We start from the raw sequence: 18762 nt of genomic DNA on the forward strand, positions 1-18762 counted from the left end.
TCTCCACTCCTCCCACCCCACCAACCCAAACACACCCCTCACCCCCACCCACTCCCCCCACCAGCCCCAAACACCACCCCTACCCCCTCTCACTCCCACACCCCCATCCTTACCTGACCCCCACCCCCCACCATGCAGACCTGTCCAGCGGGCAGTGGTCCCTGGCTCCCCCCCACCACCACAGGCCTATACCCAGTGGGCAGTGGTCCCCAGCTCCAGCCTGCAGCCCTCACCCTTGCCATAGGAGGTGCCATGGAGCCCACACACGCGCCAGTCGAAGTTCTGCTGGCAGATGGCGTCCACCAAGGCGGAGCTGGTGCCGTGGAAGAGCTGCCGCTCGTCCACCTTCCCGTCCCAGCGCTGCTTCTGCATCTGACCCTTCTGCCTGGAGTCCGAGAGAAGAGGGTGGACAGAGGGCTCACTGCCCCACAGCCCCACCACTGTCCCCACAGCCCCACCACTGTCCCCACAGCCCCACCACTGTCCCCACAGCCCCACCACTGTCCGCACAGCGCCAACACTGTCCCCACAGCCCCAACACTGTCCCCACAGCCCCAACACTGCCCCCACAGCCCCAACACTGTCCCCACAGCCCCAACACTGCCCCCCACAGCGCCAACACTGCCCCCACAGCCAGCAGGGTGAGCTGTGGTGGGGCTGCATGGAGGGTGGGGGAGAAGACCACCCCAGGACAGAGAAATGTGTCACAACCCCATGGCAGTTTGTGGAACAACAAGGAAATCTATGCCCCAACATTAGGGCCTTTGTTCTCTGAACCCCAAAGTACCAGCTTGCTGACAGATTTTGGGGAGTCCTCCAGCCCCACCACTAAGCAGGCGGGTCACTGGTAAGGGGAGACCTGGGGAACATGGTCTCCTCTGTGGGGAAAGATGGGCTCCCATCCTGGGGGTGTCCCTCCCAAGGGGACTAGGCAACCTGCTGGACAGGCCTCAGACATGAGTGCAGGTGAGCTCTGCAGACCTGTGAGCTGCACGGTGGCTGGGCAGAAAGGACCCCCTGGTCTCCAGGATGACCGGACTGTTACCAGGAACCAGGCACCTCAGGCCCCACGGTCCAGAGTGTGTGCAAGTGTGCACATATGAGAGGGAGAGAGGAAGAGTGAGAGAGAGAAGGGGGAGGGAGAGAGAGGAAGAGTGGGGGGAAGAGGGAGAGAGAGAGAGAAGGGGGAGGGAGAGAGCAGGGAGAGAGAGAGAGAAGGGAGAGAGAGGAAGAGTGTTAGAGAGAAGGGGGAGGGAGAGAGACGAAGAGTGGGGGGAAGAGGGAGAGAGAGAATGAGTGAGAGAGAAGGGGGAGGGAGAGAGGGATAAAGAGAGCGCACGTGTGCTCACATGAGCTTGTGCTGGCACAGATAGACACATGTACACACACGTGAGGGGGTGTGTGTGCACATGTGTGAGAACCTGTGAGTGTTCACACAAACCCATGCTGGCACAGACCAGACACGTGTGCACATGAGTGTGCATGTGCTCACACGAGCTCATGCTGGCACAGACAAGTGTACACACACGAGGGGTGTGTGTGTACATGTGTGAGAATGTGTGTCCACACAAGCTCGTGCTGGCAGACCAGTATACACACGTGTGTGCATGTGAGGGCTGTGAGAGAAAGTGTGTACATGTGAGGCGTGTGTGCATATGTGTAAGAATGTGTGTGTTCACGTGGACGTGTGAGGACACAAGCTTGTGCTGTCAGAGAGCAGCCAAGTGTATGCATGTGAGAGGTGTGTGTGTGTGTGTGCACACACACGTGTGTGTACCTGAGTGTGAGAATGTGTATGTTTGCTCATGTTTGTGCAGGCACAGACGTGTGTGTGTGTGTGTGTGTGTGTGTGTACACGTTCATGCTGGCACAGACCAGCCCACTCCCTGGGAAGGTCTCCAGGCCAGCACCCCGGGTGCACCGCCCACATACCACTGGTAGACTTCCCAGAGGCTCAGGTTCTGCACACGCTCGATCCCCTGAATCACACAGGAGGGCAGCGTCTGGCTGAAGAGCTCCTGGACTCTCTGGTACTCCTCCGAGGAAGGGCTGAGGGCGATCCTCTGTCGGCAGATGTGAGGGGACCATCAGGTGTGGAGCACCGACACCCTCCTCAGAAGTCCCATCACAGTGCCCTGCTCCAGGTGAACTCACCTGCCCGGGGAGCTCTCGAAAGCCCTGGGTTTTGGCTTCCCGACACATGGCCCCCCATCAGTGCATCCTCTCCGCTGAGCCACATCTGGCTTCCACACCCTGAGACTTCAAACCCTCCATCCCACACACACCCCCCCATGTGAGCCGCAGTTTCCAGCTTCTTCGTGGGAGGACGCTGTCTCTGTCTGTCCACACCCACCTGTGGGCACCCACACCTCCTCTGCTCTCGCCAACTGACCATCCACGCACTCTACATGCAGCCCCATGCCCCAGAGCAGAACTGGGCCCCAGAGCAGAACTGGGTCATACAAGCTTGCCGTTGGCTAATGTCTCGAAAGCAGACTGCAAGGTCTGTCTTCTGGGTAGACTTTCAATTAGACCAGGTGCACCACCCAGGGACTCGGTTCCTACCTTAAATCCCAGGTCCGGCAGGGCAGAAGGAGACAGGTCCCAGTGGTTGGGGATGTTCCTGGGGTCTTTCAGGCTGGTGTTGCTGCCAAATGCAAACACAAAGCACTGACATTCTGTTCGCAGATTTACACGATCTGCGGCAGGGTCTCTGCTGGGCGACCCTCTGGACTTGGTGCCACTGAAGAACTGGCACAAGGCGAAGCGCATCCGACAACACTCCCACGTGAGAACCCTCTCGCCTGGGCCTGTGTAGCCAACACCACACACAAGCAGGGAGAGACCCGATTCTCCTCCACACCCCAAGTGCTCACCAGGGCCAGGCGTGTGACTGAAACAGCACATGGTCCATGAACCTCGCCCACACTCCTGACAAGCAGAGCATGCTGGGAACCTTAACCAGCACCCCACAGAGATCTAACAGACACAGCGCACTCACTCAAACGTCACAGTGACATCAAACTCACGGGGCACCAGAAACTCGATTTGAGCTGGCGAGACACTATTCATGGTCTGTGGTTAGTCTTTTAATGTTACTACACGTTTTTTTTTAATGAGAAAAATATGCATTTAGAATTAGCCAGCTGGACTCCGTTTAGATGATCCCAGTTTTGTTGGCAACATCCAAAGCATCACAGTCAGGAGCAAGTCGATACACAGGCCTTCTTCTCTCCATCAGGCCTAATCAAAGTGTGACCTTGGCCACATCAATGTCACAGAGCTTCTTTACAGCTTGTATAATTTGGTGCTTGTTGGCCTTGACACCCACAATGAACACAAGTGTGTTGTTATCTTCTATCTTCTTCATGGCAGACTCAGTGGTCAGGGGCAACTCGATGATGGCATAGTGGTCAAGCTGGCTTCTCCTGGGGGTGCTCTTCCAGGGGTGTTTGGGCTGCCTTCAGAGTCTCAGCGTCTTAGGCCGCTGGAAGGTGGGTGACGTGCGGATCTTCTTTTTTTTTTGGCTGTGGACGCCCTTCAGGACGCCTTCTTGGCCTTTAATGCCTTTGCTTTGGCTTCAGTTTTGGAAGGGACAGGGGCTTCCTTCCTCACTTTTAGTGCCATCTTTGTAGAAAAGGCTACACATATTTTTATGCCAGAAATATGAATACATTGAATTACAGAGGGTTACATAATGCGATGGGGCGTGTCTGACGGGACAGCACCCAACAACAACAACACAATGCAAGCACACCACCTTGTCTTTCTGCAAGCACAGAATAAAACCTCAGGTCTCGAAGGCTTAGAATAAAGATGCTATGACCCCAATCACTCGCATCCTGGGTGGAGATTCCGTTCTTCCCGTGACAGAACTGCCCTGTCTCTGCCGGCAGGAGGCACGCACCCCTCTCCTAATGCCAGGGAGAGAAGTGACTCCACAATTAGCAGGTGAGGCGGGGGAGGGAAAAGAAATGAGAACAATGAGTTCATCAACGCTATCATAATTACACTAATCAATGGCAATTAACGTTGAAAAAGAGTGTGGATAAGCAATTGAATAAAAACCATCATAATTTGTGAACTTTCCTTTGACTAAAGCAGTAACTGGCTAAGCAAGGAAGCAGAGCCCTTCGGAGACGAGTGGACCAGTCTCGCCGGCGGCTGGGAAATCATCTCAACACACACCGGCTCCAAGGCTGCACATCTTCTGGGAGAGACCACTCACCATCCCGCCCACAGTGGCAAGGTGATCTGAACCAATGACCTCCCATATACCAGCCCAACACAACTGCCTGTGCCACCAGGGTTTCTCCTGCGAGTGCGTGAATCCCTGAAGCTGAGAAGGGCTGGACAGAGGGAAACTGGACAGCAGGGAGGACTGCCTGGCTGCTGCTGGTGCCGTGAGTCAGCTACAGCTCACAGGAAACCCGGTGAAGGCACTACTGTATGTCAGCATGTCTCCGAGCCTAGCGTCACCTGACTGTCCATGTGCTGTTCATCGTGACCTCTTCGCTTTTATTCATGGTTAACAGTCACACAAAGCAACTGAAAATACTTGGGTCAGGTGCACCTTAGCCTTTACAGTGACGTCTTTGCTCTTAAGCACTCTCAAGAGGTCCGTGACAGATTTCCCCGATGCAATACATCGTGTGATTTCTCCACTGCTGCTTCCACAGGTGTTGATTGTGGATCCAAGTAAAAATCATTGGCAATGTCAAACTTTTCTCCATCAATCAAGATGTTGCCTACTGGTCCAGGACTGAGGAGTTTTGCTCTCTTGGCACTGTGTAAGCCACACTGAAGGCTGAAGTCTGTGACCTTCTTCCGTAAGTGCTTCAAATCTTCCTTTTCTACAAGAAAAGTGTGTCGTCTGCATAACGTAAGCTGATGAGTCTTCCTCCAATCCCAATACCAGATTGTTCTTTTAGTGCAGCTTCTCCAGTAATTTGCTCAGCCTACACTGAGTAAGTATGGAGAGAGGTTACAAATCTGACACACACCTTTCTTGAATTTAAACCATGCAGTGTTCCCGTGTTCTGTTTGAGCGACCCCTTCCCCATCTATCCATAAGCTTCAATTAATGCTCTGGAATTGTTATTTTCATCGATGTCATCCATAATCGTGATCCACACAGGTGTATGCCTTTGCGTAGTTAATGAAAGACAAGTAAATCTCTCAGGTAGTCGTTGCTTTCAGCAAAGATCCGGCTGACACCAGTAACGCTCATTCCACAGCCTCTTCTGAATCCAATGTGCATTTCCGGCAGTTCGCTGTTGAAGTACTCTTCCAGTTTTACAAACAATCTTCGGCAAGGTTTTATTTGTGATATTAATGATATTGTTTAATAATTTCATTACACTGGCTCACTTTTTTAGAAAAAGGGAACAAATATGAATCTCTTCCAATCAGCTGTCTGTAGGAAGCCATCCTGAGTAGATCTTAGCTTTGCTAGATCTTAGCTTTGCTACAGGTAATACTTCTGACATGCAGCCCTACCCAGTCCATCTCTGGTTATGCCTACCTCTTTACCTGTAAATCAACACCTTGGGGCATGCCCCTCCCTCTCTATTGTAAACTGATAGCCTAGGGCTGGGTTCTCTGGCCATCCGCCTATTTATTGCAGAATTCATCGAATAAACTTTGAGGCTTGATCAGAGAACTTTGACTTGCCTTGTCTCTCGTGTCCCTGTCCCTCTCCCCGTCTCAATCCGCAGAGACCGGTGAACCCGCTGGCCGGTTTCAGCTGTCCATGTAGGTGTGCCTTCCAAATTTCTTGACGTAACGAGTGACTATATCTAGGGCTGTCATCTATTTGCTGAAATACTTAAACTGACATTCCATAAATTGCTGGGGCCTTACTTTTTTGGCCAAGGCCTTCAGTGTAGCTTGAACTTCCATCACCACCACTGATTCACGAGCAAATGCTATTCACTTCATGAAAGGGCTGTGTTGGCCAATTCATTTTGATACAATGACTCTGAACACACTGTCCACATCTTCTGATACTTCCTGCATCATTCAATATTTTGTCCAAAAAATCTCCCCGTGTTGCAAGTCGAGGCTTAAACCTGTTCTTCAATTCTGTGAGCCTAAGACATACGGAGCACACTCTTCTGGTTTTCTAACTGCTGCTTCACACATTTTCTTATACTTTTCTTACGTTTTCTGGGAGGGGAGGCTTTGAAGTCTTCTGTTCAAGCTCCCTTATTTCACCATTTTACTTTAGCTTTTCTCTACATTGAAGAGTAAGCTCCAGGGTCTCTCTAACATCTACTTTGGTCTTTTCTTTCTCTCCTGTCTTCTTTTTAAATGACCTCCTGGCCTTGTTGTGCCTGCTACCGAGACAGCACACAAGCTCCTGTGGTCTAGTGCTAAGATGCTGTGCTGTGATCCCTAAAGTGCACGGTTTGAATCCACCAGCCACTCTATGGGGCAAAGATGGGTCGTTCCTCCCGTGTAGTTTACTATCTCTGAAAAACCACTGAAGGGTCAGCTATGGGGTGGTTCCAGCCCGAGGGTACACAACAACATACACAAACACACAGAGCAAGCTTCTTTGGTTTGGTTGCACAAGAGAACCCAGGATGCCCAAGCACAGGGGGACAAAACACTCCCAGTGCTGAAACCCTCACTGACTGTGGACGGGACCTCTGTGGTCCATGCACTTCTCACTGACTGCGGATGGGACCTCTATGGTCCATGCACTTGTCACTGGCTAAGGAAGGGACGGACCTCTGTGGTCCACACACTTGATACCGGCTGTGGAAGGGACCACTATGGACCAGGTGCTTCTTGCTGGCTGATTTTCCACAGATGACAATGCTTTTCCCCTGGGTCTGCTGTCTTCAGTCCGGAAGCACCATTGAGGTGTGCTCAGAATCAACATCAGACGGCTTCTGCTGATGGCTAAAGCTGTGTAAGAGGTTTACGATCTTGCCCACACAGCAAAGTCTGCCTTCCCACATGGAAGGCGAGAATGGACTACCAAGGCCCCCACTCACTAAGTTTGACAGCCAGTCAGCCCCTCCCCTGCCTAGCAAGGCTGAGGTCAGCATCATGGCAGCAGGTGGAACACGGCCCACCTGTGTCGAGCACGGCCCACCCATGTCGAGCACGGCCCACCCGTGTCGAGCACGGCCCACCCGCGTTGAGCACGGCCCACCGGCACGTGTAAAAGAGCAGGTACCTCACACAGGACATACCAGGCTCGTTTCGTCTTCACATCCTGTGGGGACACGTACTTGGGTCGACGGCAGACCTTTCTGACCCTGCCGTGGCTAAGTTTCTTCTGAGTAAAGGCTGCAGTAGGGAAACAGCTACTTAAAAATAGGTCTACGCACACAGGAAAAATATTTTATAAACACAATTAAGTGGGTTGGCAAACTAACATAAACGTGAAAAGCTCAGAATTACGTCTGTTAAAAATAAGTCAGTTATCCACAGTTCAAATATTCATAACGCAAATAGGTACCCTTGGGAGACTGGATCTAATGAATAGATGAATGATTGGTAATTGGCATATCAATTATACATGAGTGCTTTTAAATTGTTCCTTTGGATCCTGTTTAGACTATTATTCTGCTAAGCAGTTTTTCCCAGCTTGGACAGAAAATCCAGCCCAGCCTGAGGCCCAATTACCACATCTGGAGCTGGTGGGTTCAGAGCGAGATGGAGCGGGACATCTAGTGAGCAGGGGTCTCGGCTCTCTGAACTCGCCACGCTCTGACTAAACACAGCCTCTGCCCCAGACGCTCACGTTCACTCTAGAAAGGGTGACGAGCCTCGCCAAGGGTGAGGAGCTACAGCCACGTGGAAACCAGTCAAGTCTGACTTCACTTAATTTTCATCTTAAAATATAGTCTTCACATAAGCTGTGATGAGCTCTGAGATTTATCCAACACTTGAGCACAAGAGTGTGGTGGCCCAGATGCAAAGCGGGAATGCCACAGGGTACCACCGTGTTCTCACCGGGAGCCCAGAGGCCAGGCTCCAAGGCCTCCCCCAGGGCCCCTGACCTGTCATTCTCATTCCCATCTGATTAGCAGACCTGAGTGGGTTACACGGGCTGCTGAATTACACAGTGAGGCATCGCAAACTGCTTTCACTGGTCTCATTATAAGCTATTCAGCCTGTGCAGAGAGGTTGACTGGACGCAAGATCCCTCCTCAGATGGGTGCTAGGAGGTCTTGGCCCTTATCTGCCCTTTAAGACGATGCCAGGACCAGGTGCATCTGGTCAACTCCCACCCACATGGCCGGTGTATGTCAAAGCTCAACTGTGCCCCACGGGGTCCCCACAGCGGGTGTTCTGGAAGTAAACACAAGGTCTTCTGAGGTCTACTCCTGGTGGACTTGAACCTGTAACTCTTCCACTGAGCAGCCGACCGAGAGCATTCACAGTCAAGTCCTCACCTGTCTGTGCCGCCCAGGGCTCCCAGGTGCAGGCAGGCCAGAAATACCTTTGAAATCTAACTCGTAGCTGTGCCTCCCAGCTGTGAACTTCAGAGTAGATGCCTGGGCGTCAGAGCCAGGTGCGCAGTATGCCAGGTAGGCCTTCTCCAACTCGGGGCTGCCGACTGTAGCCACAGGGTGCTCTGTGCCCTGGAAGGAGAGGTGGAGTGTGCAAGAGGGCAGGAAGGGGGGGAGGGGGAGAGGAAGCAAAAGGGGAGGAAAGGGGGAAGAACGGGAGTGAGAGGAGGAGGAGGAGGGTGAGAAAGAGGAGGTGGTGGTGGCAGCAATGTGCCAACTGGGACAGCGATACCACATTTCAGACGCCCCACAGGGCCACTCATGGCAGCAGGTAGGGGAGGGGCACAGAGGGAGAAGCACAGGGCAGACGTCCACCAGGTGCCACCTGCAAAGTGCCCTAGAAAGGTGGAAGCCAAAGGTCAGCAGGACAGCAGCAATGGAGCTGAGGAAGGGACCATCCAGCAACAGAGTAGAACCTGCACTGAAGGCCTTGTCACTCAGTGCGGCCTCCCTGAGACAATGGAGGCAAGGCCAAGTCCACAGGCACGGAACGTCATGTCACCCACTGGGGCCTCCCTGAGACATCGAAGGCAAGGAAGGCCAAGTCAACAGACACTGAAGGCCTTGTCACCAAGTGGGGCCGCCCTGACACATCGGAGACAAGGTCAAGTCCAGGCACTGAACACCATGTCACTAAGAGAGGAGGCAAGGCCAAGTCCACAGGCACTGAAGGCCATGCCACCCACTGGGGCCTCCTGAGACACTGGAGGCAAGGTCAAGTCCACAGGGGGACAGAAGCCTGGCAAGAGAAGGGAAGAAAGGCCACAAGGGACAGAGTGACCAAGGAACAAGAGACGTGTGTGCACACACCTGTCCAGGGACATGTGACTCTCTTCTGTCCACCCAGAGAGCATATCAGGGACCACGATGTGGAAGGCCCAAATGGTCCACGACAGAAAATGTGGGGAGCACCCCACGGGGTGAAAGATGACTGTCATCTCAGAAAAGCGAAGTGATATGCAAAGCAGCCCCTCTGAACTACAATAAGACGTCCTGCGACGTTTGCGAACACAAACCCCAGGGCCCAAGGAGGGGGTGGCGGCACCGCTGGACATGGCTGATGGTTCTAGAAGCTGCGGTGAGGGGCTGCCCTTCTCGGTCCTCCCCGGTCCAGACACACTACTGTCCCCGGCGCCGGGCTCAGGACATGACGGCGAATAAGACACAAAGCCCTGCCCTCCTGTAGCGTCCGTCACAGCCCGGTCAGAGGCATTTATTCTGGGTGCAGCGAAGCCCATGCCACCAACACTCATACAGAGCTTCCTACAGCCTGAGGGGACCACCTCTCTGACACACCCTCCATCTCGGAAAAGATGACCCTGTACCTGGTGACCCCAATACTGGTATCTCTATGTGGGGTTCCGTGCAATCTGATCCCCCACCAACCACTCCAGAGTCCCAGCCAGCCCGTTGTGACGGTGCCCACCCCCTCACTGCGACCCCACGTGTCTCAAGAGAACAGTGTTGGCCACCAGGCTCTCACGGGCTGTGATCTTGCTGGTGGTTTAGTGGTAAGGAAATGTGCTGTCAACACAAAGGCTTGTGGTTCAAATCCACCAGCTTCTCCGTGGGAGAAGAACAGGCAGTCTCCTCCTATGTGATTTCCTGCCTCTGAAAACCTGCCGGAGGGCCAGCTAAGGGTCAGTTTACACTCGACGGCACACAACAACAACAGTCTTGCTGAAAGAGCTCTGGTGTCCTCGTCCGTGAGGAGAGTTGAACTCTGGTGGCCCAAATCCACCAGCAGCTCTTGGTAGAATGGTGAGTAAACTCCTGTGTGATTTGCAGCTTCCCAACACCTGCTGGAGGCCCTGAGATCCACCAGTCCCGCCCGACGACCAGCACAGTGCATCTTACTCAGAGGAGACTTGGTGTCACGTTATCCAGGCTAACAGTCAGCACTTCAAACCCAGCAGCTGCCCAACCAGTGAAAGATTTACCCTCAGAAATCCCATGGTGCGTCACTATCGCTGGGAACTGACTAGACAGGGGTGGGCGTTGGGGTTAATCACAGACGCAGACCTCCAAGCCTTCCGTCTGTGTCACCGCTGGGTAAACAAGAATCCAATTCAGGATCAGCCATCACATGCAAATGATGTGCACCGCTCACGGACCATTGAAATCCATCTCTGACGTGTGTCAATTTACGTATACTCGCCCAGCTTGGGAAAGGTCTCCACCTTACGTCACAGAGCCTCGCACACCCATGGGCACGCACAGGTGTGCCCTTGCAGTTACCTGGTCACCAAGAGAAGCGTCTTCCACCCACAGGTCACACACCAGCGAGGAGCAAGGCCACGCGTGACCAACAGGCATCCAGCTCGCAGAAGCCAATCGTTACACGGTGATGAACCACCACCCAGATAAACACGAGCTGGTGAGTTCTGCCACACGCGTCCCGGGGGCCCACAGAGCACTGGCCTCTGAGGGTCTGCTGAGAACCCAGCACAGTCCTCGGGCAGTGTCAGGACAGCAGCCGTCCTCTTAAATCACTCACCTGTTTTCCGTACTCCTGCCAGCCGCTTTGGTCAGTCCAGTACCACACCCAGTCAGTGGTGAGGATGAAGTACGGTGGCTTGGTGACCGAGGAGGCGGTGGAGAGCCGGCGAACCGGACTGGTGCCAAGCATCATGGTGCCAAAGTCAAGGTGATCGACGAGATTGCCCAACCTGGCGTAGCTGATCCTGGAAAGGAGAGGGGGAAACCCAAGATGAAGACACAGCCTGCCGGGGAACATGCACCCAGAGCCTTCTAGAACCAAGCCAGGCCCTCGCCTTCCACAGACCCTTCTAGAACACGCATCCAGCCCTCAGCTTCCACGAGCCCTTCTAGAACAGGCGCCCAGGCTCAGGCTCCCACAGACACTTCCAGAGCGTGCACTCAGCCCACGGCTTCCCCGGGACCTTCGAGAACAGACCCAGGCCCTCGACATCCTTAGGGCTTTGGAGAGCGTGTACCCTCGACATCCCTGGAGCCTCCCAGCGGGTGAGCTGCTTCCGGGCCATCTGGAAAGTGTGGCTGCGGACGTCACCATCACAGGCACACGGGGTTGACTGCGATCTGGGGTCAAGGGGTGCCCTGCACCTCGCCTTCACTATGTGAATGGAGGGGGAGCTGGCAGCCTGTCCGTCAGCTGCTCTGCTGACCCCCACTCAGCACCTCCCTGTCAGCTCGGATCCGTCAGAGGCTCCACAGCAGGAACACAGGCTGTCCCCTCCCATGTCGTTTACAGCCTCCGAAAACCTGCTGGTGCCTCAGGGGGCAGCTCTGGCTCACAGACGAGGAGACTGAGAGGCAGTCGGGGTAAGGTCAGGACAACAGGGCCGTCTGCAGGTCCTGCTGCCAGGTGCCACCTAGTTCACCCCAAAAATGCCTTCTGTCAGGGAGCTCTGGTGGTCCAGTGGCAAAAAGCTGCACTGCAATTCCAGAGGTATGTGGTTTAAATCCACCAGATGCTCTGCTGGAGGAGGGGCAATATCCTCCTGTACCAGTCAGATCCAATTTGATGGTACACACACACACAAAATCCTTCTGTGACAAAATGCAGAGATAGCAGTGGCTCGATGTTCTTTACTGAGAAATGCACATCTGAAACTTTCACCCAAATGTCAAATTTCTTCTAAATCCTCAACACCACGAAAATGCTCCGCTGACCCATCTGGAGGTGACAATGACCAGAGTCCACGTACGCTTAGTGTCTGCTCCGAGTCGGCCCTGCACTGAGCCCTGTTCTGTATTCACGGTATGGGTTTGAACCACTGACACTTCGGTTTACAGGACAACATGTAACCCACTACCGTACGGGCGCTCCCTCCTTTCCGGCTGCTACATCACCTACAGAATAAAGTGCGGGTATGAAGCCAGAGGTAAGAGGGTGCAAAAGCCAGCAGACGCCCAATAATGCTGCCACGGAGAAACCACCAGCTGCAAGGGGCACCAACGGGAAGGTCTAGGGGTTCACAAGACTTCTCTGCAGAGAGCCAGGATCTGAAAGGCTGCCCGGGAAGGACAGCACAGGACACCGCCCAGGAAGGAAGTCGGCCCGCCGCTGTGTTCACCCTGCTGCAGGGAAATTCTCCTTCCTGACTGCTCGTACAACTCAAGGCCTGCCTCACGCACCTGTCAGGCAGACTCACACTTCCATCAGCAGAGAAACTAAGGCACCACAGGCTGGGGTTTCATCTTCAAGAAGATTTAGGAGGAAAACACCAAACCTTTCCAGGCGATTCACCTTCCACACCCTCCACTCGGGTCTTGAAAGAGCTGACACAACTAAACACACCCAGGGACCATGAGCGCCCAATCAAGTCATCTCAAGCCCACACGCAGAAACAAAGACAGACGGGACGGACAGAAGCCAGCAGAAGCAGTCAGACCACCACCATCCACAGCCGACGACCAGTTAAGCAGCATTCATACAAAGGGTTTAAAAATTAAACAGAACGGCAAAGGTCAAATGGGAAAGGTCAAGGTTAACCAAGTACATTTGAAGACAGCCTCTCGGAACGTTTCCGTCAACTAACACCTGAACTTACAATCAGAGAAGACGGGACAGATCACCTTGGAGTCAGGGTGGAACTAGTGAGCTGGGAGGCAGTGGGGAAGGAATTCCGAGAAACAGAGGTGAATCAGGGTGAAGTGAGGACTTGGCAATGTCTAAGCCAAGTTCAGAAGAAACACTGACTCGGTGGCAACTAACAGTAGAAACAACCCAAAACCTAACCTTGAATCCTACCCTAACCCTTAAACCTGGACCTGAAAGCAGATGTGCAGTGCATAAGCTAAACAACTCTGCTGACATCCACCTCGATTTCTTTCTTTCTCCTGTTTTTGCTTTCTTCATGGATGATATCCTTGATATCATCCCGCAACTCATCTGGTCTTCAAACACTGGCGTTCAATGCCTCAAATCTATTCTTTTTTGGTTTCCCCCCCATGTCTGCCAGTTAATGTGCCCATGTCATACACAAGGTTTAAAGGGTGGCACATGTCATATAAAAGCATGAACACCATAGGGAGCTCTGGTGGCCTAGTGGCAAGAAGCTGAGCTGCAATCCCAAAGGCATGCGGTTTGAATTCACCAGAATCTCCACTGAAGAAGGAGAGGCAATCTCCTCCTGTGCCAGTTAGATCTGACAAGATGGGAAGACGGGGAGGGGAGGGGAAGAAAAGAGAGAGAAAGAGAGAAAGAAAGAAGAGAGAAAGGATAGAGAAAGAAAGAAAAGATGGGAGGGAGGAAGGAAGGAGAGAAGAGGGAGGGAAGGAGGAAGGATTAACACACAATCACCATGCTTATGAACCGGAAGATGATCTTGAAATTCAAATGGAACTGATTGAAGATGATACCCTGGTTCCTACGGACTTATGTTTACTTTCTTTGGCCTCAACTTCCACTTTTTTTTCCTTTAAATTTTTTTTTCAATTTCCACTTTTGAGTAACTGACTCTAAATTGAAGAGACTGAAGAAGATTGCACTGAAGTGTCGAGAAGCAAAAGGGAAACATGGAAGTAAAAGAGCTGAACAAACGTCAAAGGGCAGCTCGGGAGGACAAAGCAGGTATTACAGCGGAATGTGCAGAGAGCTGGAGTTGGAGAATAAGAAGGGAAGAATTCACTCTGCATTTCTCAGGCCGAGAGAACTGAAAAACAAATTTAAGTCTCATGTCACAATATTGAAAGATGCTATAAGCAGTGTACTGAAAGTCCCAGAAAGCATCAAAAGATGGAGGGAATAGAGAGTCACTGTAGAAGAATTGAGTGACACTGAAAACCTTCAGGAAGTACCATATGAACAGGAGCCAATGGTAATGAAGGAGGCAGGAGAAGCTGCACTGAAGGCACTGGAGAAAAATAAGGCCCCAAGAATCCATGGGACAATGGCTTGTTTCAATTAACAGTAGCAGCCTTGGATGCGCTCACCAGTCTATGCCAGGAAATTCAGAGGACGACTGTTTGGCCGACGGATTGAAAGAGGTCTGTATTTGTTTGCATTCCCAAGAAAAGTGACCTAACTGAACGTGGAAATCATCAAACCATATCATTAATATCACATGCAAGCGAAATATTGCTGAAGAACATTAAAAAACAGCTAGAACAATACATAGATAAGAACAGCCTGCACTGCAATCCCAGAGGAACATGGTTCGAATCCACCAGATGCTCTGCCGGAGAAGGAGGCGCAATCTCCTCCTGTACCAGTCAGATCTGATTTGACGGTACACGCACACAAAATAATAAAAAATAATAATAAAAAAAAAAAAAGAACAGCCAGAAGTTCAAGCAGGATTTAAAGAGGCCATGGGATCTCAGCTGAAAGTAAGGAAAACCAGAAGGTGGTCTATTTGTGCTTTATTCACTATGCAAAGGCATTTGACTGTGTGGATCATGACACGTTGTGGCTGACATTGAGAAGAATGGGAATGGCAGAGCACTTGACTGTGCTCAGGAGGAACCTCTACCTGGAGCAGGAGGCTGTTGTGTGAACAGAGGAGGGGAGCACTGCATGGTTTAAAATTGAGAAGGGACTGTGTCAGGGTTGTGTTATCTCTCCACTACCTATTCCATCTGTATGCTGAGCAAATTATCTGAGAAGCTGGACTCTATGAAAAGGAGTGTGACATCAAAATTCGAGGGAGACTTAATCTGCCTTAATGCAGATGATACAACCTTGCTTGCAGAAAGTGAGGAGGACTTTGAAACACGTGTTGAAGATGATCAAGAAATGCATCTTTTTGGGGAGCTCTGGTGGCCTAGTGGCAAGGAGCTGCAACTACAATCCCAGAGGCGCATGGTTCGAATCCACCAGATGCTCTGCCGGGGAAGGAGGGACAATCTCCTCCTGTACCAGCCAGATCTGATTTGACGGTACACGCACAAAAATAATAAAATTTAAAAAAAGAAATGCATCTTTTGGACATAGATTCTTACCACTGGACTGGTAGGCAGCATTATGATGGTTGAAGAGGAGACTGAAACTGTCAACATCTTGTTCGGATCCACAGTTAAAACCCTTGGTACCGGGTACCAGCAGTCAGGAAATAAGGAGGCACAGTGCAGTGGGAAAATCTGCAGTTAGGGACCTCTCCAAATTACTGAGGAGTAATGATGTCCGTTTGAAGACAGGTGCATCTGATTCAGACCATAGTCTTTCCGATTACTAGCTGTGCATCTGAGAGCTGGACAATGAATAAGGATGACAGGTAAAGAATTGACGCCTTTGAGGTGGGGTGTTGGAGAAGAGCACTGAACATCCCATGGACAGCCAAGAGAACAAACCACTGTGTCTTGCTGGAGTGCTCTTTGGAGGCAAGAATGATGAGACTCTGCCTCTCATACTTGGGCGTGTTGCTAGGAGGGACTATTCCTTGGAAAAGGACAAGATGCTGGGAAGGGTGGAGGGTCGGCCAAGGAGAGGAAGAGGCTCAGCCAGGTGGACTGACACGGTGACTGCTGCAATGGGCTCTCATGTGTCAGGAAGTGGTGGGGGGGCACATCTTAGAACAGGGTTCAGACCTTTTATTCATAGGGTCACTATGAGTTGTACTCAAGCTGACAGCACCTAACAACAACAACAACAAACTAGACAAGTGTTGCTTGTGTAGATACAGGGCACCTGAGTTCCTGGATCACCACTTGTGCTGGCATGTCCCAGGTCAGGGCCTGATCTGGGTGCCTGGTGCATTTTCCCCACTTACTTCTCACCATCACATGACACAGTGCAGCATGTGGGGAACTGGGACAGGGGGTGAGTCTTCTACTCCAGTGTACCCGGTAAGTTTGAATGGGCCTAGCTGGCATGCGGAGTGCAAGGCTCTTTCACTGTTAAACAGAATTTGAACAGGTTTTTATTATCCTGGGCTTTATTAAAACGCAGTGACCAGGCATTAGTATATTGTAAAGCAATGGAAGGCTTTGGTAAACCTAAAACAGCAGGATCTGATGGGCCTGTTGCTAAGAAGCTGCACCGCAATCCTGAAGGCTTCAAGCTTGAATCTGCCGCTTCCGGGGAGAAGGATGGGCAGTCTCCTCTCATGGGATTAACTGCCTGAGGGTCATCTACGGGTCAGTTCCAAGTGACAGTGCACGACAATAATGCAGCCACGAAGGCTAGAGTGTTCCTTACCACACTCTCACTCAGACACACCACAAAGGCACTCACATGACACGGGTTCTTATCAATATACGCTGATAAGGTACCATCGACCTTTTCTGACCACAATACAACACACTGGAAATTAAATAAACTCATCTGAACTGTGTTTACAAATAATCTATACATTATTTACTGCCTATAATTTAAAATTGGTTCTTTTAAAAAGAAAAATAAGTGAATTAGTAAACTTCTGTAAGGATGATGAAGATGAGAGGGACAGAAGCCACAGTAAATGTGGTTTGGTTTTTCAAAAGAAAAAAAAAGGACCCTCCACCCCCCCACCCCCAAAAAAGAGTCCTAAAAGGGATATAAAGGCAACTGTATAAAACGGAATTTGAAAGTAAATAAAGTCCCACAGAAATACAAATTTATCAACACTGACTCAAGAAAAACTAGTCAATTCAAATGGGCCTATGAAAATTACAGGAAAACTCAATTTTTTCAAATCTTGCCAGGAATTAGACATTGTAGTAAATCAGGTTACACACTGCAGCCTTCATTACGGATCGCATCTTAATGTCAAGGAAACAAAGATCCTCACCGCTGACCTGACGGGCTCATCTCACGATGCTGTGCAGTCGAGCATGACTCACAGCGACCCTGTGAACCAAAGGCCTGAAGCCTTTCTGTAACTATCATTTGTCAAAGTTCATAGTTTCCAGAGGCCTGTTGTTTAGGACGTGGACGCTGCTCCTGCTTCCAAACGGATGGAGAAAAAGGCTGAGACTATCAACTACTTCAAAGCGTACTTGGATCCACAACCAACCCCCCGGCACGAGCAGTCAGGTCAGGAGAGGAAGTGCGCTGGGGAAGTCTGCAGGGACTCTCCAAACTATCATGGAGCAACGATGTCGGCTTGAGGCCTAGCTGCAACGATTCAGCCTTTGTCTTTTCAGTCACTGCTGTGCCTCAGAGAGCCGGCCAGTGACTAAGGACGACAGAAGAACTGATGCGTTTGGGCCGTGGTGTGGAAGAGTACTGAATACCCTACGGACTGTCAAGAGCCCAAGCAGATACATCTGGGAGAAGGCGCAGCCGAGTGCTGCTTGGAGGCAAAGATGACAAAGCTTTGTCTCCCTCACGATGGGAATGCTGCTCGGAGAGCCTGCTCCTGGGAGAGGAACATCATGCTTGGAAAGGCAGAGGGATGGTAAAGGAAGCCAGTGGCAGCGGGCTCGGCGGTGTCAGGGATTAGGAAGACGGCACAGCACAGGCCAGGGTGCAGACAGGCTGTACACAAGGTCATTGTGAACGCCACTTGACTGAACAGCACCCACCACCAACAACAGAGACTCAATCAGGAAAAAGATCTGTTTTCAGAGCCTATCTCTGAGGTCAGTTAGCCGTCTGTTCTTTGGTCTTATTGCCTCGATCTTCAACCGACAGCAGCCACACAGGGAGGAAGTACACATCCCAGCTGGTTTCCAAGGCTGTGGGCTTGACGGCAGCAGGACCCCAGGCCTTTCTCCTGCAGGGCAGCTGAGGAGTGAACTACTGTGTAGCTGGGGCCTCCGCTCCACGTGCACGGGGTGTGCTTGTGAGAGCGATGGTCAGAGGGGAGTGTGGGTGTGTGTATGAGGGAAAGATGAGAGGTGAGAAGTCAGAGCATGAAGTGAACACACAGGGGTGTACACCTCCGTGGAAACGTGGGTGTGAGGTGCATGCACTATGTGGGTGCCCGTGTCATACATCTGTTGTGTCTGAGGATAAGGGGGGATGCATGTGGTGTAGACATGGGTCACATGCATGTGCTTACACTGTACGTGCGTATGATATGTCTACGTGGGACGTGTGTGTGGTGTATACATGGGAGGAGGAGGCATGGGACGTGTGTGTACACGGCTTGTGTGTGGTGTATACATGTTAGGAGGAGGCATGAGACGTGTGTGTACACGGCTTGTGTGTGGTGTATACATGGGAGGAGGAGGCATGGGACGTGTGTGTACACAGCTTGTGTGTGGTGTATACATGTTAGGAGGAGGTGTGAGACGTGTGTGTACACGGCTTGTGTGTGGTGTATACAAGTTAGGAGGAGGCGTGAGACGTGTGTGTACACGGCTTGTGTGTGGTGTATACATG

The 18762-nt window shown here is 51.6% G+C and overlaps 1 protein-coding gene across 1 annotated transcript in view; it reads right to left on the reverse strand.

Moving 5' to 3' along the window:
• Positions 1-18762, reverse strand: part of PARP12 (poly (ADP-ribose) polymerase family, member 12) — a 38156-nt gene that overhangs the window by 407 nt on the left and 18987 nt on the right. Inside the window, exons 7-14 of the mRNA XM_006887224.1 lie at positions 18598-18633; positions 18347-18349; positions 11029-11178; positions 8462-8603; positions 7206-7302; positions 2566-2647; positions 1933-2063; positions 234-385 (exon numbers count right to left, since the gene is read on the reverse strand). Of these exons, the coding sequence (XP_006887286.1) occupies positions 234-385; positions 1933-2063; positions 2566-2647; positions 7206-7302; positions 8462-8603; positions 11029-11178; positions 18347-18349; positions 18598-18633 (793 nt within the window). The remainder of the gene's footprint in view (positions 1-233; positions 386-1932; positions 2064-2565; positions 2648-7205; positions 7303-8461; positions 8604-11028; positions 11179-18346; positions 18350-18597; positions 18634-18762) is intronic.

Source organism: Elephantulus edwardii, unplaced genomic scaffold (genome assembly GCF_000299155.1).
Source record: "Elephantulus edwardii isolate Elephantulus edwardi_28Jun2011 unplaced genomic scaffold, EleEdw1.0 scaffold00055, whole genome shotgun sequence".
Classification (NCBI taxonomy): Eukaryota; Metazoa; Chordata; class Mammalia; order Macroscelidea; family Macroscelididae; genus Elephantulus; species Elephantulus edwardii.